The sequence below is a fragment of the Penicillium hispanicum genome, assembly GCF_028827665.1.
Source record: "Penicillium hispanicum strain IBT 35686 chromosome Unknown utg000006l_segment0_segment0, whole genome shotgun sequence".
Classification (NCBI taxonomy): Eukaryota; Fungi; Ascomycota; class Eurotiomycetes; order Eurotiales; family Aspergillaceae; genus Penicillium; species Penicillium hispanicum.
The window spans coordinates 3,377,710-3,398,299 of record NW_026623198.1 but is presented as its reverse complement, the minus strand read 5'-3'; the positions used below and the strand labels follow the sequence as shown (position 1 = coordinate 3,398,299).

The following is a 20,590-nucleotide window of genomic DNA, read 5'->3' as shown; positions in this document are numbered from 1 at the left end:
CATTCTCTAGACGCTCAGCCACTACCACTCAATCAAGACATGCAATGTGGATGGTGTTAGAACTGCGGGCGTGGAATCTCAATGGCATCGGTGGTGCGACCGTACGAGATCCCCCCAATCGACTAATCGGTTTGAGGACCTTGAGATCGATGACACTTTGGTCTTCGTTAATAGCATCCTCGCGCACCCAGAATCGCACTCCCTCAATCACGGCCATGACCCCAGTCTTCTTGCCCGGTACGGTACGACTCTCAAACTCCTTGGTCTCGACGAGCTTCCCCTCGATCGCCAGGATCGACTCCTTGACCCGCGCCGGCTTGACCACGGCGGTAGGGGCTTGAGTCAGGCCCGAGGTCTCCCACTCCGAGACGCCGTAGGGCGCGTTGATTGCCGTGGCGTTGGCCGCTTCCACGAAGTGTTCGGAGATAATGTTGATCACGCACTCCTCGGTCTCGTGCAGGTTCTTCAAGGTGTCCTTGGCCTTGTCGAGCGCACCGACAAATCCCACGACGAACAGCGGCGGGTCATGGTTGATGACCTGGGAGTAGCTGAAGGGCGCGAGGTTGGTGGTCTTCTCGTCCTGGGATTTGGTGCTGATCAGGGCGATGGGCCGCGGTACCATGCCGGAAATTAGTAGCTTGTAGTTAGAGGCGACGGGGCGGCCGTCGGCATGGGGGTCAATCTCGACGTGGTCCTTGGTGAGACTCGCGCCGGCATCGTTGGCGCCGTCGCCCTCCTTCCACGCGGGGTTCGGCGGTTTGGAGAAGGTGACCTCGGCATCGCGGCGGAAGTCCGGCCGGGAGGCCTGGATCTTCTCGAAATCGGAGCCGACTTTGAACATGGGGGAGGTGTAGCTGATGGATCGACGGGACTGGGATGCGGGAAGGCGGGAGGGGTGGTTCGGTGCAAAAGGAATACAACTATAGTCAGAGGCGTTGGGTTAGCCATCAGCCCCGAAGTGCCCCGCCGAGCGTGCGTTGATCGCGCGGTGCGCGTCGGTGACGTGATCTGTGTTATCTGGGGTATTGCCACTGTGATGGTGAAGTCAGAACTCACGATAGTTGTGCAGCGACTCTTCGGGGCGCTTGGAGAACAGATGCGAAGACGCGATGAGGCATGAAGGCGGCGGATGGGGCTGGAGAGTTCACCTTGCAGCTAGTTAACTACCTCGGTAGTCACATAGTTAGTTACGCCGTCGCGGGGCATATTGCCACGCGTCGATTGCATGGGCAGGCGACGGGACGACGGCCCTCTGGCGGCGGATTCGGGGTGTAGTGCGTGGCATTACATCCTCGGCGACCGAGTCTCGGGCCGAATGGCGTCGAGCGTCACCATGATTCTTGATCTTCCCATCATCAATAGAGAAAAGTCCCCGACCATGCGACATGTCCCAACGCTATGGATGACAACGGTAGTACTCTCGGAGAGAACCTTGGAAGGCTGATCAAATCTCCTATCTGGTCTCTTCGGATCTCTCCGCCACAGAACATCGGCAATCCCTTCCAGTCCAGGCGGGTGGATAAGCTTAAATTTCTGTCTGGTCGGCTGACCAGGCGAATATGGTAAATACTGGAAATAGTACTATCGACCCAGCTCGTGTTGGTAGCGAATCGATGGGCGTGGAGAAAGTGGCCCGTGGGGACTCCGACTCCCATCTTTCCCCATTCGAATTCCACTCGCCATCGAATCCCCCAGACTTATGGATTTCCTGCCCGATGTCTCCATCCCCAGCGTCTCTCGCCCGAGTCTGGCAACCACGCCGAGAATGATTCTCAAGATTTTCCGCCCTGCAGGAACGATCAGCGATCCCGGTCGCTCCAGACTCGGTCGGTCGAGCTCGACTCCAGCAGCATGAAGCCGATCCCAATCCCAAAGCCCCTCCAAGGGGGGGCAGCCCCCAGGAACATCGAGACCCAAACTGCAAACTCCAGAAACTCCGTGGGACCCATGACCCACCAGGGCAACATCCCATGACCGGGCGATCTTGAATGTCATTGTATGAAAGTGTATGAAGGTGTCTGCGGTGGGTGGTGGCCAACAAGGCGTGGTTTGCGTGCTGCTGTTTCCGGCCAAACATGGGCGGTCAAGGGGGGACGTTGGATTCCAGTAGTTCCAGTAGTTGTACTCAGTCTTTGCTCTCTTATGAATCTCCCCCACGGGGCGTGTCGAACCTAGTCCCTGCAAGCGAGAGCGACACAAACTGCGCTTATCATCTCATCTGACTTGTCTCTTCCTCTTCTCTTCCCCTCTCCCCTCCTCTCCCGTGGGTGCTCATCCTACACCTCTTTGTCCAAAGCTATCCCTTCCGATTGGGCTCTAAGGCCCCCTTCTGCAGCATCTCCTCCAGCCTCATGCAGTTGTCGCTTCCCGAGTCCATCCTCCTCTCCCACGATCTTCCCTACCGCTTCATCCGTCCCATACCCGGTCACGCCCTGGATTAGAGCTTCCGCGTGCCGCTGCACCTTCCCACCGGCCTCGGCGCATCCCCAGCCCAATGGGTCGTCACCGCGGTTAACACCCTCGCTCGCAATGAGCCCCCCTTCTCCCAAAAAGAAGAATGGCGGCAATCCTTCCGGTCAACGTCAGATCCGCTTCGTTGCTACCGACGGCCAACCCCAGACTAAACGCCGCCGAGTCAACGCCGCGTACGTGCCGCACCCTCCCATGACATACCTATGACGCTAACGGGGACCCTGGTCGGTGCAGTTGTTTGACCTGTCGCCGCCGCAAGATTCGATGCTCAGGGGAACAGCCAGGTAGGAATCTCCCGGTGGATGTCTCGCAACCGAACCCTAGACTCATAGACTTTGCTCTATATAGTATGCAAGACATGTTCCGACTATAAGCATGTCTGCCTCGGATATACCGACTCGACGGCTCATCTGCGATCACAGTCCGACTCAGCTTCGCGTGCGCCTGCCGTTCCTTCCCTGTCAGGCGCCCATGAATCTGGCCGGCGCAACTCTCGGGCGGTCGAGAGCTGTTCCCCAGAGCCCGCACCAGCAGCCGTCCCCAAGGCCAAACCTGACAAGTCGCCCGCATCGAAACCCGCCGAGGTCAAAGAGTCCTCGTCATCGCGAGACACTTCCGCGCGCATACACAAGGAGTCTGATTCTCAGGCTGCCGGTGATAGCCCAGAAAGTAGTGAGTGGGAGTCTTCTCCAGCGCAATGACCGCACCAGCCGACTGGCGTGCTGGGATTTGGTATCGCGATGTTAACCCAGCTCGCTTGCTCAGGTCGTACATCGGTGAGCTCAAGCGGCCGCACCCATGTCCCGTATTTTCGATATTTCGGTCCAACGGCCATCGTGCCTGGATTCAAACAAATGGTTGGGTGATCCGAGTTGAGCAGACCACCAGGGCGTTACGCTTACGGAGTTCATAGGTCGTCCAAGTACGGGGATCCCGCAAAAGCAACCCTTCAATATCCTCAGGTTGGTCGTTCCCTCTCGCAGAGCTCCTGCAGAGCAACGCGTGCTCATTCTAGCGCCGCGGATCTCCAGAGTCCCTTTCCCCACTGCGGAGCCCCAAACTATCCGAAGCTCCAGTGGGCCTGCCTGCTGTCACAGCAGACTCCCGCGATACGCGCGACGCCAATACGATTCCATTCTACGACCGTGACGACGCTCTTCCTGTTTCCAACCTCGTTTCGCATTTGAGCGATCTGTTTTTCACGCATCTTGGTTGCAGTTTTCCCTTCCTACAGCGAGAGCGATTTCTCCAAGATCTCAAAGAAAAGAAGGTCGATACCATGTTGGTAGATGCAGTCTGCTCCCTGGCCGCCAGATTCTCCCCTCATCCACTACTCGGATCTCCCCAAGCACCGCCGATTGATCGGTCTCAGCCCCCCGCAGATCCCAAGCTATGGGATCGCGGCCTGCCGTTTGCTCATCGAGCAATGAGCTCACTCGTGGATTCTTTGTCGTGTCCAACTCTCTCTGCTCTCCAAGCCTGCTTACTACTGGCCTATGAGCAGTTTGGGTCCAATCATGACAGTGGTCTCTGGATGTATCTGGGCATCTCCATTCGGATGGCACAAGACCTAGGTCTACAAAAGCACCAAGGCTTGAAGCACAATTATGGCCGGAAAGGTGTGACGCCGAGTGAAGTGATGACAGGCCAAGCGGGAAAGTTGCGCGAGGATCAATACGATGACTTTGACGCCTATCAGAGCCCCCAGACAATTCCGCCCGCGTTTGACACGGAGCGCGCTCGCGAAAGAGAGCGGGTGGATTCATTCTGGAGCATCTTCTTCCTCGATCGGGTCATCTCCTCAGGTACTGGGCGGCCGGTCACCCTCCGTGACGAAGACATTGAACTCTGTTTTCCTCTTCAATCGGAGTCCCAATTGCCGAATGGATGGCCGGCGCCTTTTCCCCCACTGATTCGGGTCATTCATCTGTACGGGCGAGTAACCGACCTCATCAACGGTATTCAGGATGTCAATCACGTCACTCCTGATACTCTCAAGAGATTGGCTGGGATGGAAAGCGATCTGACAGGTATGTACGATCGGTAAACCTCCAATGGCTAAACCCTGACATGGATTGCGCAGGCATTTACCAGCGGTTATCACCAAGGCTCCATTTCAACGCGGCAAATTTCCAAGCATACGTCAAAGCCAAGGAAGGCACCAATTTCATCCTCCTTCATTTTGTATGTCTCCCTCTTATGGCTGCAACGCACCACTCTAATTCAGACAGTGGTTCCATACTCTCATTGTGCTCCTTCACCAACCGACGTTGTTGAACTCCTTTGGTGGGACGATACAGCATCTTTACCCCAACAGCCGCGAGCTATCGATGTCATCAGCCAAGACAATTGCCGATATTCTTTCATTCTCAGAGCTGGTTGACGGCAAGAGCTTTATTGGCAATCCCTTTACGAGTCAGCCCATGTACATTGCGGCCTGTGCTTTCCTAATGGAGAGTGCATATTACTCCTCACCCTCCTCCAGACCAGGTTCGCCTCTTCCACAGCCATTGCTGGCCAATCAATCGAGTGGGTTTGTGCTGCCCACTATGGAGTCGTCCAATGGGTCGGAGCGAAAGTCCACCGCAAAACATATTCTTCTCGCATCAGCGGCCAAGGAGAACTACCAACGCTGCTACAAGGCATTGAAAGCTCTCGACTCGTACTGGGAGGGCACTCGATACATCTTGACGGTGCTTGATCAAAAGGCCAAGGGGATCGTGGATCCTCTGCTATATACGGCCGAAGACATGGGGAACACGTCGGGGATTGTCCCCGGGCAACCATTCCCACCGGCCCCCTGGCATGGCGGTGCACCCGATCCCAGTCAAGGCCCTGAAAGACCCCCAGGCGTGGCGGATCTCCCGTCTGGTGGAAAATGGTCACCAAGGATTGACCCCAGTCAAGGTAAGCCCCAATGATCTCTCCTTGCCAACTACTTGCTAATCCGTTTTCTGGCAGCCATTGGATGGGCCCTCACTGGAGCGACCAATTCTTCCCAGCCGAATCTCAGCTTACTCTACCAGATGCCCACCACCCCGACCGAAGCGCCAGCCACCAAATCCTTCTACTCGTCGCAATACAGTCACAGCTATCCTGCCTTGCCCGTGCAAGCAAACACCGCCCAGGGCTCGAGTGCCTCCTTCTCGCAACCTGTCACAGCATCACGTACCCACGATGAAGGCAGAGCATCTCTCGCCACCGCCAATCCCAAATACTCCCAAATTCCCCCCCGAGGTATGGGGGCCGAGTCTCCTTACTTTCTCGGCCTGAACTCGCCCTACCCAGAATCTGGTTCTCGGGCCTCGGCGGCAGTCCAATCAAGCTTCAACCAAAGTCTTCCCTCTCCCAAGATCGAGGGCCAACCGCCTGGGTATCCGTACGGAGTGTCATCCGCCTTGACTGACCAACATCCGCCGGGTGGACATATGGGACCCCGCGGAAGTGAGCTCCATCATGGCATGAATTCCCATGGCGGCATGATGATCGAGAGTCACGACGTTGACATGAACACCTTGCAACAGCAGGAGTCGTTCCCCTTCTCCAACGGCGAGATTTTGCCCTGGCTGGAATATCTGCCTCAGGATGTTCTCAGTTTCTTCGGAGAGAACCAAAACTTCCCCCTCATGAGCCCCGGCGACGCAACACCACGGCCTCCTTAACGCCGGCTTCTTTTTGTATATATGCATTTCTCTCATGGCAGTCCTGCATCGTGTGTTTTCCCCATGTGTCTTTACGGGTGCGTTCTCGGGGTGGGAGCGTTGATCGGCGTCTAGCGGGGGAATATTTTTCGTGCAGCACATAGATCGCCGTTGATGGCTTGTTTTATTCTCATGTCTTTTTAGAATCGACGATATGATACGTCTGTCCGGATAGCATGAAAGTGCTGGCACGTTTTAATACGAGCGCTGGAGCACAGCACCACAACGAACAAAATATTACCATCAATCTCGACTCAATTTACCCAAATGTCTATAACTATGCTACATTACAGCTGCGTGACCATTCCCATCTCCTTGTCACCCACCACCGCATTCTGCGCCGTCACAAACCACTTGAATCCAAACTCCCTCTTCGCCCGCCCCATCCACTTCATCAGATCCAGCTGCTCAAACCCCGCAAACGATCCATCGCGGTCCGTCGCCGCATCCAAGAAATCCCTCGTTCCAACCCGCACCGTGGGCAGGTAATCCACCACGCGGAGCTGCTCACCGCGCGGCGCGGACAGGATATTCGCCACAATGTCCTCCGCCAGCGCTGCGACAGGCACGAGATCCATATACCCATCCCACTGGCACTCGGTAGGCACGCAGCGCATGCGGGCCACCAGCGCGCGCAGCTCGTCCGCCCACTCCGCCGTCGGCCCTGGGAGATCATATCCTTGATTCGGACGGTGCGCCACGGCCGAGATGCCATGCCTGCCAGCGCGGCCGAGCACGCGCTCACTCGCCCACTTGGACGCCACGTAGCCCTGCTGCCCGTTGCGCGGGGGCTCGGAAGCGACGCCGGCCACGCCGCCGCTGGACAGGAAGTGGATTGGGATGCGGCGGCGGTGGGCGAGGGCGAGCAGGGTCTTCGTGCTGGAGACGTTGGGCGCGCGGACGACGGGGTATGCGTCCCAGAACGAGCGGTTTGCGCCGGAGTGGATCACGAGGTCGGCTGTTTCGGAGAGTGAGGCGAAGCTCGCTTCGTCGAGGCCCAGGCGAGGCGCGGACAGGTCGCCGTCGTGGAGGGTGAGTTTGGGCGAGGAGGGTGGGAGAGTGCGAGGGCTGAGAGTTCGGGGCCGGACTGCAATCGCATGGACGTGGGCGATGGCCGGATTGGAGATGAGGTGGCGGAGGAGGGCTTTGCCCAAGAACCCGGTGACGCCGGTGAGGACGATGACCAGGCCTTGCTGGGTGGATGATGGGCGGTGCACTTCGTCTGTTGGGTGGGTGAGGAGACTCGGGAGGGATGTTTCAACTTCCCAATCGATGGTTGTTGAGGGCTGCGCGGCCTCGAGCTTCTGTGCCATCGCGCTGAGGATGCTATGCTCGAAGAGGTCCATCAGGGGAAGGGTTACTTGTAGCTCGTCGTGGATCATGGCCTGGAGCTTGACCAGCAGCACCGAGCTACCTCCCACCACGAAGAAATCCGTGTCACTCGGAATGCTCGAGATATCCACGACGCCTTCATGAAGGACCTTGCCCCATATCTCTCGCAAGATAGACTCCGTTGCTGTCAACGTCCCACTCACCTCGGAGTCGCCGCCAGCCTTGGTTGCCTTGGGTAGAGGGAGCGCATCGACAGCGCGGCGATCAACCTTGCCATGAACATTGAGAACGAGCTTGTCCACCGGCACAATCGCCGCGGGACACATATACTGCGGCAGCGGCAGGTCCTTCCTGAGCTGCGTCAACATAGCCTCGACATCGCCCTGGAAGTGCGGAGCAAGGATCACAAATGCAACGAGCAACTGGCTCTCTTGCCCGCGGATCGAAACCACGGCCCGGATCAATGCGCCGTTCGAGGTATCGACCAGTGTGTTCTCAATGTCTTCGAGCTCCATCCGGATTCCCCGGATTTTGACCTGGGTATCACCGTCTAGTCGTCCATCGATGACGAGTTCTCCGCCACGAAGGAGATAGCCCCGGTCAAAGGTTCTATACGCCTTGGTCCAGCCCTGGGCGAGGTATTCGGGTGGTGCGAAGGGGTTTTCAATGAACTTCTCCTTGTTCAGTTCATCCATGTTGAGGTAGCCCATGCACGGTCCGGCGCCACCGATGAGAATCTCGCCTGAGACACCCGGAGGCACACAACGCATCTCCTTGTCGACGATGTAGGTGCTGTAATTCGGCAAGGAGTACCCGACGGGGTAGATGTTTCCAGGCGTGGTTTTCTCATTTTTGTAATCAATCTCCATCTTGTGACAAGAGATGGTGACCTCACCCGGGCCGTATGAGTTGAAGAGACGTAGATTAGGGAGTTCCAGAGCGCGGAAACCTTGAGCCAGGCTGGTCGTGAGATGCTCGCCTCCACCGAAAGCAAACCTCCAGGAGGATGCTCGACGCAGAGACTCCGAGCCGTATTGTAGCCAGTTAGCGTATTCGGACGGTGTTGCTTTGGTGTATGTGATCTGCTCGTCCGCGAGCAGTCTTGATAGCGATACCGGGTCACCACGAAGAGACCGAGGGACGACAATGACGCGCCCTCCATTGGACAACCCCGTGAGCATTTGGTCCAGAGAGTGGTTGAATGTCATCGCCCCCTGCTGTAGCACGGTTTCCGCACCTAATTGCCACCTGTTGGTATAGCCTTCAATTTCGTTCATGAGACTGGAGTGGCGAAGCTGAATGCCCTTGGGGCGGCCAGTGGTTCCACTCGTGTACAGGATGACAGCGCGTGCCTGTGGCTCGGATCTGTTGTTGATATCTGGTCCAGGCTGGCCCAAACAAGGCTCGGAAATGTTCACAATGCGAGCCTCTGCATAGCCTAGTCCCTCGATATTGGACCGGGTATCGTCACTGCAGACAATGACCCGAGGCTGACAGTCCTGGACCATAGTCGCAAGCCGAGGGACTGGGTTCCTCAGGTCCAGTGGCACATAAACGAGATTCAACTTCCAGATGGCTAACATGCAGGGGATCCAGTCTGCGGTGGGATGCAGAAACAGACAGACCGGTGATCCGGCGGGAAGGTCCAGAGTGAGGAATCTCGAGGCAATCGAGTTGGTGCGGTCGACCATACCCTTGTATGTGATGCTCCTACCTTCGGTATCCTTGATAGCGACCTTTCCGAGATTCTGCTTAGCGATATCGTCGATGCGCCTAGAAATGGTCAACGGCCACTTCGAGCTGAGAGAGGGGCCCTTGCCCAGGTGAACTTCATCATGTCGCACAGGTCCGTATATCGGAACCTTGCTGACATCCTGATCAAAGCCGTTGGCAAAAGTTGAGACAAGGCTGAGGAAGCTCCTGGCGACCAGTTGCGCTGCGTCGGCGTCATAGAGAGAACTTTGAAGGCGGAAAGTGATAATGGCGCCTCCATCGGCAGCCTGTGCGATGAACAAAGTCAAGTCGTAAGCCGTCTTCCCGGGGAGCATCTCCTCGTTGTGCATCTCCATGTCGCCAATTTTGTAGTCATCGCCAGTCTGGGGCTGCCAATCGACGAGTACCTGGAACAAGGGGCTGTAGGCAGTAGATCGCGGCGCTCCTAGGTCATCCAGGAGTTTATCAAAAGGCAGACTTGAGTTCTGCAAGGCGCCATACACCTTGTTCTTTGTCTCGACGAGGATATCCTTCAATGGCTGCGTTGTGTCGGTTGACTGGAAACGCAGAGGTAGAAGGTTGAGCAGAAATCCGACAGTGCTCTCGTTGGCGGGATCGAATCGATTCGCGTCGGCAATGCCAATGCAGATATCATTCACTTCGGTGAGACGAACCAGGTAGATTCGAAGAAGAGCAACGAAGAAATGGAAGGGAGAGCACCGATTCTTCTGACAGAAGGCCTTAATCTTGCGCATTGTCGATCCACTCACATCTCCTCTCACTTCTTCCATTTCATACTCCTTGAGGACGGGGCGTGAGCGGTTCTTCGCCATTGGGAGCAGTGGAATGGCATCTGGGAAAGTCTGGAATTGGTCCTTCCAATATGCAAGTTGGTTATCCCATTCGCCGTGCTCGTAAGCGGTCCGTTGTGAGACTGCGAAGTCGGTGTATTGCCGGGATACAGGCGGCAGGGGCTGCTTTGTATACAGCAATCCCAAGTCCCGTAGAAGGATGTGGAAGCTGGCTCCGTCCATGGCTATGTGATGCCAGCCCATAACAAGGAAGTAGGTCTTGGATGAAGTTACCGTCACCAGACGGATCCGCGCGACCTCGCCTTCTTCCAGGTTGTAAACATGATCGCGGACTTTGGAATATTCCTCTCGAGCATCATCCTCGCTGTCAACATATGCCTTCTCCAATCGGAACCTGGATTGAGACAAGACGGCTTGCGATGGATCATTGTTTCTGTCCATCTCTGACAAGTAGCAAGTCCGCAGATTCTCATGCCTCATTCCCGCATGTTTGACAGCAGCTTCAAGGTCTTTGACACGCGGCGCGCCTTTGATTCGAAGACGTATAGTCACGTTGTACGTTGTCTGGTCCACAAGGTATTGGTTCAAAAACCAATAGCGGGATTGAGCATAGGAGAGCCTTTCGATGCGCTGGTACTCGCCCTTCGGGTATGGTTTTCCACTAGAGACAGATGTATTGTCGGTATCGGATTCCGTTGATAGATCCTCTGGGGTGAGACCCGGCGTGATGCCTGGCGTGTTACCGACGGTAGACGGTGTTTTGGATTCTTCATCGTTGTCTGTCACAATCGCCGGGAGTTCAGATCCTCGGAACCGGTCGAACAGACTCGACGAGTCGGCGATATGGTCGACTAGGTCACCGATGGACAAACCACCCAGAATCTTCAGGACGGCTATTTCAACTGAGAATTCTTTGGCAAACCACGCTCGCAAGTCCACCGCCACCAATGAATCAACTCCTAACTCGACAAGGACGCTGTCCGAAGACAGCGCTTCGTCGGCGGAGATATGGAGTTTCCGGCGGATCTCGGTCATCATCTTTTCTTCAATGATAGCCTTGGCCTCAGTCAGACTGGATGCGGATTCCAGTTGTTTCTCATCGGGGTCGGTGGTACCCGTGGAATGGCTGGATGCATTGACCATTGGATGATTTACCAAGTGCCAGAGTCTGGGGTCTTGATGCCATACAGCAGTTGGCTGATCGCGTGGGTCTGCGTTACCCAATCCAGCAAGAATGCTAGAAACATGGGGAACATCTTGCTGGCCAGAGATGATTCCCTCGGCAAAAGACTCATGAAGCTCTAGTTCTGAAATACCAAGAGAGGCCAGCGATCCGGTTGTATGTGCTGGGTCTATCGTATGATCGATCGAAGGGAGACCAATGCTCTGTATTGGTGGACCGGCATTGATCATACTTCCAACCAACCCGCGTTCTCTCCGGCGAGTGACAACGCTAGACATGAACTCGCTTGCGGCCGCATATACTGAATGACCAGGCTTGCCAGTGGTTCCCGCTGTGGATCCGAACAGGACAAAGAAGTCCAGATCTTTGCTCGAATAGACTTCGTCCATGGCCAAAGTTCCCCGAAGCCGGGCTTCCAGTTCCGTCTGAAGGTTGTCAATTGACAGGTCGGCAAACGATTGATTTGTGGTGATCATGGCACCATTCGCAACGCCGCCGATTCCGGGTAGCTGCTCACATATCTTCTCCAGGAGCAGGGAGGTGGATTCTTTGTCCGTGACATCTCTATACATTATACGCATTAGCTCGGTCGAGTAGAAGGGGGGGGGGGGGGGGGAAGGTTGAAGAACGCACGTCGATATAGTCACCACGCGTACTCCTGATTCTGCCATTTGATCCAACCAGATCTGCTCAACTTGAGTTCGACTTGCCAGCACGATGGCTCTCGCGCCCCGAGAAACCATCCACTCGCAGATCGACTGTCCAATTTCACCAGGCATTCCAACCAGAAGGTATGTCTTTTCCGGCGAAAGAGCAACGAGCGAGCTTGCTGGTTGGACCCTGGCAGGTACAGGTGTGGCGTCGGTCCAGTCCACGACAGAAATTGGACTCTGTAGCTTGGCAGAGCCATCGACAAGTCTTTGAATAGTCACAGTGCGAGCTGTCTGGCAGTACACAGTTTCTCTGGACATATGCATTGCTGCATTCAGCACATCGACCACGTTGCCGGGAGTTGAATCATCGCGAAGCAATGCCGAGCTACTGTATAAGTCACTCTCATGTACGAATGCAGCCTCTTGCGGTAAAGCCTGGCTCAACCGATCCGAAAAAGCCCTCGCACGAGAATCCAGCTGTGCAACCAGTGAAAGGTTACTTGGTAGCAACCTCTTCAGAACACGGATGGAGCTTCTCTCGTGGAAGATGATGGTATTCTCAGGATCATTTGACCCGTCGGTAGTGCTGAAGAATGCATTGACGCCCATCTCCGACGCTCTGTATGAAATTGCGGCTCGATTGTCATCGCTTGGCTCGTGGATTAAAACCCCCGTGTTGGGTCTAACTCGATTCATCAAAAAGATAGCGACCAGAGAAGAACACATGGCAGACAGGAGACGACTGCAGTTCTCATTTTCAATGTCGCAGGGAAGCACCCAAGAATGTGGAAATGGGACGACTGACGCATGTTGCTTGGATAGACCAAGCAGTCTCTCTCCTGTATTGACGTGACGACCGATGACCACATATAAAAGTCCCAGTCCATCCACCCTGACTGCATGGCTACTTGAGTACTCGACTCTGATTGAAATCGGGAGTTTCTGTTGAAGTTGTGCATCGGCCATAGTCAGCTGTACTTTATTGTCCTCGTAGGAGAATTCCAACTTGGATTTTTGACTGTCTGCTTGGCTGTAGATTGTCCTTCTGTGTGCCATATATCGTTGATTCATCGACACCTGGTTGCAGATGCGAGGAACCATCATGGTACCATTTTCCAAGCGCAGCTCGGGCTCATTGCTCCATAGATGGGAGGATGTGTTGTAGTCGTTGGGGAGGGCAGCACGATTCAAGCGCATCAACATCATGGCCAGCAAGTCAGCACTCAGGTCGCCGAGGGTATCAACATGGAGACTCTGGTAACGACATTCTGGGTTCTCAAGCGCAATACAACGGAGTAGACCCTTGCTCATACTCTGAGCTGGATACTGTGATTCTGGACCTGTGCAAACCCAGAGCAGTCGTTTTGCAACTTGGAATACTCGCTGCAGGGTGCGCAGCCGTAGCTTATCAAGACCATCTACGCAAGTAGTGTCCTGATCGGCTACTATCAGCACAGTCAGCTGTTGGGCTGAAGGAGAAAGGTCCAGTGTCGCCAACGTCTGCGATCGGGTGATGGTGCGAAACCATGAAGAAAGGGTTATTCCAAGTTGCCTCACGTGTGACAAGGAAGTTGATGTAGCACCGCCAATGATGAGGAGGTCCTCTGGGTGAGCTGCAGGAGGCGCGGGAGGAGACCTGAGAGGCTTCTTCAGGAGAGCGATTGTATCATCAACTGCCTGGGAGACAAATACAGAGAATGGCCTTGCGCTTGCTTGATGGTCCAGACTTGTACTGTCGATCCCAGCAAAGCCGGCATCTCGTAGTAAAGAATCACATTCTTTGGCGTCCATCGTGGAGCCAGAATTCTCACCACCTTCAGAGCCCCAGCAATTTCCAAGACAGCCGAAGATCATTGTAGTCCGAATGGTGCTTGCATTAGTCCCATCCAATGCAACGAGATACCCGCCTGGTTTTATCAGCTGTCGAATGTGGCTAAAGGCTCGTTGGCGCGAGTTGTTCAAACAGAGCACGCTAGACACAATAACCAAGTCGTATTCGTGCTCCTGGAAGTCTTGCTCCATCGGATCTGCATCGACGTCGAGAACTCGGTAAAGAAATTTATCCACGCGATCTGCGAAGATTGATTTGGCCGCGTCCAAAGCCTCGGAGGATGCATCAGTAAATGTATAGGAGTAAAAGGAGTCCCCAATACAGCGCAGAATGGAGTGTGTGGTAGATCCCAGGCCACCCCCAATCTCCAGGATCTTCATGCGTGGGAATCGGAACGCAATTTGGGCAGCGATGTCTCCCATGTGCGAATGATGCGGTGCGATATCAATTGACTCCATCATGAACCGATTGAAGAGATCGTCCTCCTGCAGCAATTCCCTGATGGATAATTCCTGGCGGAAGAACCCTAAGAGATTATCGCCAACGACTTGAAGGACTTGTATATCAGTCTTGTTCGGAATCCCCCGAAGCACCTCTTCTATCACGCTCGCATCATCTTTGAGCCATACCTGCTTTGCAATTGGATGCTTACCCAATCTTGATTCCGAGAGTACACGATCCATCCAAGTTATGAATCCGGCACGGTGGCAGTCAAGACTGGCGCGGTCATCACCTGTCAGCACCTCTGCAACGGTTCTGAGGTGGAACAAGGCGATGCGATCCAAGAGCTCAAGGCGATGCTTATCATCTTGCGAGGCCTTTATTTTGTATGGCACGGTGGCATCTGGCTCCAAGCGACCCCAGACCGTCTGAGAAAAGACAGGATGGTCATCCTCGGCAGTGGGAGCCATTAATGGCGACAATTGGATTCCCTCAAACTGCATAATTCCATTCCCATTCCGATCAAAAAGATCACTATCACCGCGGAAGCCGTTAGAGTCCGCCTGTGTCAGGGCTGCGTCGAAAGTAATGCCTTCACTTCTTGTGATTGCGCGAGAGTCCAAATTTATGGTCATAGCTTTGATACTGGTCGGTATATGCAGCGTGTGGAGTTGGCCGTCACCGGGGGCATTTGCGCAAGCCATCACTGCTTGGATTGCACTGTCTATCAAGGCAGGGTGGATGACGGATTTGTATCCGGACATTCGACCGGACGGACACCTTACACGCCCGGTAGAAATGTCTTTCTTTCTTTCCATCGAGTGCATGCATCGGAAAGCACCGGTGTATCCATACCCCAGACTGTCCAGCGATGAATAGAACGACTTGACATCATAAGCAGCCATTCGGTCTATGCTGAGTGCTCTCGGAGGCAATGGAGACATGGTTGGTGCTCCAAGGGTGATAGTCATTGTTCCGGAAGCACAGCGCCGGAGTGTACCTGCGACGTTGCTATGACAGGAGAATTGCACAGATATGATAGCCTCTTTGGATTGGACCTCTCGAAGTGTGAAGAGGATCTCGGTGCCGGCATGATGGTCACTTATTTGAGTCGCTTGGTGGATAACAAAATCCACAATCTCGACCAGCCGCACTGTTTCGTCGGCAGCAATAATCGTGGCAGCTTCCACAGCCATTGTCAAGTATCCAGCAGCGGGAAACACAGGCTGGGACTGGATGCAGTGGTCGCTGAGCCAGGGGATTTCGTCGCGGCGGAGATAATTTCTCCAGCGCCATTCGCCTTCTGTGGTATCTGGTGTCAACTTGCCGAGAAGCGAATTCACTGGAAGATTCTGGTTGTGTATGAGAGTCCGTGACACTCGCGATTCAGCCCAGTAGGAGTGGGAATGGTCAAAGGGATAGGTCGGGAGTGCTTTGACAAAGTTGAGTCTCCTCTTGTGGTCGAAGAGCTGAGCATAACGATGAATTTCCGAAGAGCCAATCCCCAGATAGGTCCAGAATGAGCCGATCGCCAGCGAAAACGTGTCAATGGCTCCAGTGCCCCGGCTCAAAAGGCCAATATACGGCGTCTGAGGCTCTTGCGCACCTGTCCCAGACATCGTCTGTAATGCGGGCCCTTTGAGCGCAGGATGTGGTCCTACTTCCAAAATCATATGGAACGCGCCTGTCGAGATTGCCGCCGCAAGGGACTGTGAGAACAAGACCGTCTCTCCCATATTCTCTACCCAGTAGTCGGCTTTCAGACTTTTGAGGCGTGTATCGGTAATTTCCTCGCCACTGTAAACACTTGAGAACCATCTACAAGAGGTAGGAGTACTGGGGCGAATATTGCAAGCATTCAATGCTCGGCGATAGGGCTCAGAGCAAGGAGCCATATGGTGTGAATGATACGCTGTATCAACCTGAAGCGTCCGTGCAAATTTACCATCCTTTTTCAAAAGTGCCTCAATCTCCAGAATCGCATCGGAGTCTCCAGAAAGGGTAACACTGGAGGGTGAGTTGCAAGCTGCTACCTTCACCCGGCCCTGGAACTCTGTTCGCGTACAGAGTGCTTGAGCTTCTTCCATGGACATGCCAGCCGCAAGCATTCCACCTGATTTTCCACTAACGCCTGCTAAGGGGGCAAAATGGCCTCGCAAGTGAGCAATTTTGATAGCATCACGCGCAGTGAGGATTCCCGCCGCGTATGCTGCCCCAATCTCACCGGACGAATGGCCTACCACGGCCGCAAATTCAATACCGAGAGAGCGTAAGAAGTTGACAAGAAGAATTTGAAGGGCGGTGCAGAGGGGCTGGGATAGAGCGGCTTGGTATATTCGAGAGGAGTTCTTTGGAGCGGAAAGTTCCTCTACCAGAGAGAAACTGGGTCGGTAGGTGTCGGGAAGCTCATCGAGAGAAGATTGTAGATCATCCATCCAGGATTTAGCATCGCGTGAAGCAGATATAAGATCGAGACCCATTTGCGGCCACTGTGCACCTTGGCCAGTAAATACACCGAGGAGTCGGTGCGATGGGTCCGCGCGAGGACGCGACACGATGGTTGACGGAGTACCACTTCTCCTTTTATCAAGCTCTTCGATTATGTTGAGTCTCAAATTATCGAGGGATTTAGCAGTGATGATGACTCTGTGGTCGAAGTCGGTTCGTCGGCATAATAATGACCATGCAAGGTCGTTGGGATTCACCTTGGGCTGTTGATCTATAAATTGCAACTGGCGCTCAAGGACAGCGCCCAAGGATCTGTCTGATGTAGCTGAGAAAACGAATGGAAGAGTGATGGCTGTGGAGTCTGATGGGGCAATGTCGATGTCGTCGTGGCTTTCTAGAATGACATGTGCATTGGTTCCGCCGAACCCGAAGGAATTAACAGATGCTCTCCTGGGGGCTCCCGGGGGCAATGCAGGCCATGGTTCTGCCTGTGTTGGGATTGACAGATGCTTTGCATAAGGTCTGATGTTTGGATTAAGGGTACGGAAGTGAAGGTTGGGAGGGATGACACCGTGTTGGAGAGATAATGATGCCTTGAGGAGCCCTGCGATGCCAGCAGTACTCTCGGTATGGCCGACCACAGTCTTTACCGATCCGACAAAAATACCCGGATCCTGTTCTGATGCTGCCGCAAAGAACGCATCGTGGATGGCGGCTGCCTCCCTTGGGTCACCGGCCTGGGTGCCAGTCCCATGTGCTTCAAAATATTGACATCGATCCCTTGGATTTGTAAGATCAAGGCCAGCCTTGGCATATGTGGATTTGATTAATTGTGCTTGTGCGGTACTAGACGGCATAGTGATTCCTGGGCTCCGGCCGTCCTGGTTGATATCGGTGGCCCGGATGACGCTCTCCACCGAATCGCCGTCGCCGTCTGCGAGGGCATCGGAGAGCCGCTTCAGAATCACTGTGGCCACTCCATCTCCACGGGCATATCCATCTGCATCAACATCCCACATGCGACTGCGGCCTGTCGGCGACAGCATGTTCAGTTTAGATTCACTGACGGAGATGTTGGGTGCCAGCAACAGGTTGGTCCCAGCAGCAACAGCGAGGTGACAATCACCATCGCGTAGGGCCTTGACGGCGAGGTGAACAGCAACCAGGCTAGATGAACACGCGGTGTCAATGGTGATAGATGGACCGTGCCAGTCAAAGAAATAAGACGCCCGGTTCGACACAATCGAGCTCGCGGTGCCTGTCGCGGTGTACCGGGGCAAGGTATCCAGATCGCCATACAGCATATTCTCATAGTCGTTACACATCACACCGCAGAAGACGCCAGTGTCAGAGCCTTGTAGATCTCGCAGCCGCTGTCCGGCGGTCTCGAGCGCCTCATACGTCGTTTCTAGAAGGAGTCGTTGCTGCGGGTCCATACTCTCAGCCTCGGCGGCGGAGATGTTGAAGAAGGGTGCATCGAAGCATCGCACATCCTCCGTGAGGAGGTAGGATTCTTGCATATTCATGGTGCCATGGTGGGTTCCGTGCGGGTGGTAGAGGGCGTCGATGCTGAACCGATCGCGAGGCACCTTGGAGGCTACATTTCGTGGGTTGTGAAGCAGGTCCCAGAGTCGAGCGGGCGATGAGGATGTGCCAGGAAATCTGCAACCGCTGCCGATGATGGCGATTGGCTCTGGAGCCGTCATGATGGATGGAGGTAGAGGATGTCGGGAGGGTCGAAACTGAGAGATGGCAGCACAACTCCAGATGTTCATTTACTATGGTTCCCGTTGAAGAGGGACACCACGCGTTGATCTATTGACTTTCTCCACGTGTATGGATGTTACGCTGGCGCTGGAATTGCATATCAAGACTTGCCGCCATTTTTGTCTCCTGCCCAGCTGCACGATCCTTCCAAGAATGAACGAGGCTGAGTCGGCGTAGTATCCTGCAGCACCTGCTAAGCTCAGACAGCCACGAAAGCGCAACAGAGCTGTTCGCCCAGTCTTACCGTGAGGTGGCTGCCGCATGTTCATGCAAGGGAAACACCACCTCCACATTCCTCGCATTACACACTGCGACCACATCAATCGCGGGAATGAATCTGCGAAGCAGTCTCCGTGTCTATACTCGGGGAATGTGGGAGGCCTTGAGGACAGTAGATCAGCTCAAACGCTCAACTGAAGCAATGCAAGAGATCCGGTGGAAAGCCATCGGGATATAGGGTTACGTTTAGTTGGATACCCCCGCCTGATAGGCGCTTCCAGGCCCTATAAGGATGGGCCCTGCATGGTCCAACTACGTGCAGAAATAAAAAATAAAATGAAATAAGAAAAAAAGAAAAGGAAGGAAGAAAAAAGGGCGAGCCCAGCCTCCTGCCAAGAATGAGATCGTCTTGCTGGAGACCCTGCGCATCCCACTAGAGCACCGCATGACGTAGCTGCTTGATGCAATGCACCGCATCTATGGCGCAGGGTAACAACTCGAACTGTCGCATGCTCGTCGTGATAAAGCGGCAATTGTGCCGAGAATGCAAGGCATCCCAGCTCCGAGGAGGTGGGATCAGCGGCTGCTCGCACGATATATCTAGAGTGGTAAACGTAGATCTGCGTTTCGGAGTATACAACATTTTATGTGAAAGACTAGCGCAGCGTCTTGGCACCACAGGGTGATTCCAGCACCTAAAGAAGCTCGTAACAAATTGATTCATCATGGTCGAGTCCTTCTCTTCCATCCCATTACTCGACCTTTCACAGGCGGCTTCTCCGGATACCAGGCCACGCTTTCTGGCCGACCTTCGATATGCTGTGGTCCGAGTAGGATTCTTCTACCTAAAAGGCCATCGCATCCCAGATGCCGTGCAAAAGGCATTCGTCGACAAATCGGTCGAATTTTTCGATCTGCCCATCGAGAAAAAAAGGGAGGTCGACATGATCAACAGTCCACACTTCACTGGGTATACCGGATACACCGAGGAGAAAACAAAGGACGAGCCAGACTACCGAGAGACGGTTACTGTGAGCTTCATCCCTGAGCTATCAAGCCCAATTCTAAACCTTCGCCAAAGCTCGTGGTCAAGGACCTTCCCGCGCCAGCTCCGGATCAACCACTCTATCGCAACTTGATCGGTCCTAATCAGGTGAGTCGTGGGCATCTTGATTTGACCAAGAGTGAGAGACCACTGATGCTATGGATGTCGTTAGTGGCCGAGTGAGGTAGATGTTCCCGGGTTTCGTCAGGCAATAAAGACATATCTCCACGAGGTGTGCCGTCTAATGGAAGAATTCAAGATCCTCATCGCAGAAGCCCTGGGCCTAGAGCCAACTGCATTGCTTCCATTCTTCGACAATCACGCAGGAGACCGGTTCAAACTGATCAAATACCCACCGCCACCACAGAACCCAGGAGAGGACGATTCATCCTTCTCAGGAATCGGACCGCACAAAGACGGCACCTTTCTGACCTTCCTCCTGCAGGGCACTGCTCACAGCGGACTAGAAATCCAGAATAAATCCGGGCAATGGATTCCTGCAAACCCGATTCCGGGCACCTTGGTCGTCAATATTGGCCGCTTGCTGGAATCCCTCACGGAAGGGGTCTGCAACGCCACCACGCACCGGGTCAGTCTACGAGCGGCCAACTTCGTGGATGAGGCTGGTCGCCCCTTGGGGCCACGATATTCATTCCCAGTCTTTCAGGTACTGCGCTGGGATCGTCCACGCAAGGAATTTGTGGTGAATATCCCCGCCGAGATCGCAGACCCAGTTCGAGGGGAGAAAATCATATCAGACGTCCAAGGGCAGCCGCGGGAGGAATATGACCGCTGTTTGGGAAATGCGGTGTTCAAGGGATATGCGCTAAAATACTCTCATGTGAGCCAGAAATATTATCCCGATGTCCTCGCAGAAGCTCGCATCACTCGCATCTAGCGGACCGGCGCTTTGAGCACAGGATTTGATCAGTTTTCTTGTCATTTCGGATTTTCAGACTTGCGGTCGTTCAAA

General features: G+C 54.4%; 4 protein-coding genes across 4 annotated transcripts; 2 read left to right on the top strand and 2 right to left on the bottom strand.

Moving 5' to 3' along the window:
* Positions 1-28: 28 nt before the first annotated feature.
* N7459_007609 (flavin reductase family protein) lies at positions 29-841 on the bottom strand (the record flags this gene model as incomplete). The annotated part of the gene is made up of 1 exon (XM_056946777.1): positions 29-841. The coding sequence occupies one exon, from the start codon at positions 839-841 to the stop codon at positions 29-31; it is 813 nt and encodes a 270-aa protein (XP_056798776.1).
* A 1,688-nt stretch (positions 842-2,529) lies between these two features.
* On the top strand, positions 2,530-6,134 carry N7459_007608 (Zn(II)2Cys6 transcription factor; the record flags this gene model as incomplete). Its single annotated transcript, XM_056946776.1, has 9 exons — positions 2,530-2,645; positions 2,707-2,756; positions 2,821-3,144; positions 3,238-3,334; positions 3,386-3,434; positions 3,488-4,502; positions 4,556-4,656; positions 4,704-5,379; positions 5,434-6,134. 9 exons carry the CDS (start codon positions 2,530-2,532, stop codon positions 6,132-6,134), a joined length of 3,129 nt encoding a protein of 1,042 aa, XP_056798775.1.
* A 326-nt stretch (positions 6,135-6,460) lies between these two features.
* On the bottom strand, positions 6,461-18,292 carry N7459_007607 (hybrid PKS-NRPS biosynthetic cluster; the record flags this gene model as incomplete). Its single annotated transcript, XM_056946775.1, has 1 exon — positions 6,461-18,292. One exon carries the CDS (start codon positions 18,290-18,292, stop codon positions 6,461-6,463), a length of 11,832 nt encoding a protein of 3,943 aa, XP_056798774.1.
* Positions 18,293-19,297: 1,005 nt separating this feature from the next.
* N7459_007606 (isopenicillin N synthase family dioxygenase) lies at positions 19,298-20,515 on the top strand (the record flags this gene model as incomplete). The annotated part of the gene is made up of 3 exons (XM_056946774.1): positions 19,298-19,603; positions 19,654-19,725; positions 19,790-20,515. The coding sequence occupies 3 exons, from the start codon at positions 19,298-19,300 to the stop codon at positions 20,513-20,515; spliced, it is 1,104 nt and encodes a 367-aa protein (XP_056798773.1).
* Between the last annotated feature and the right edge of the window lie 75 nt (positions 20,516-20,590).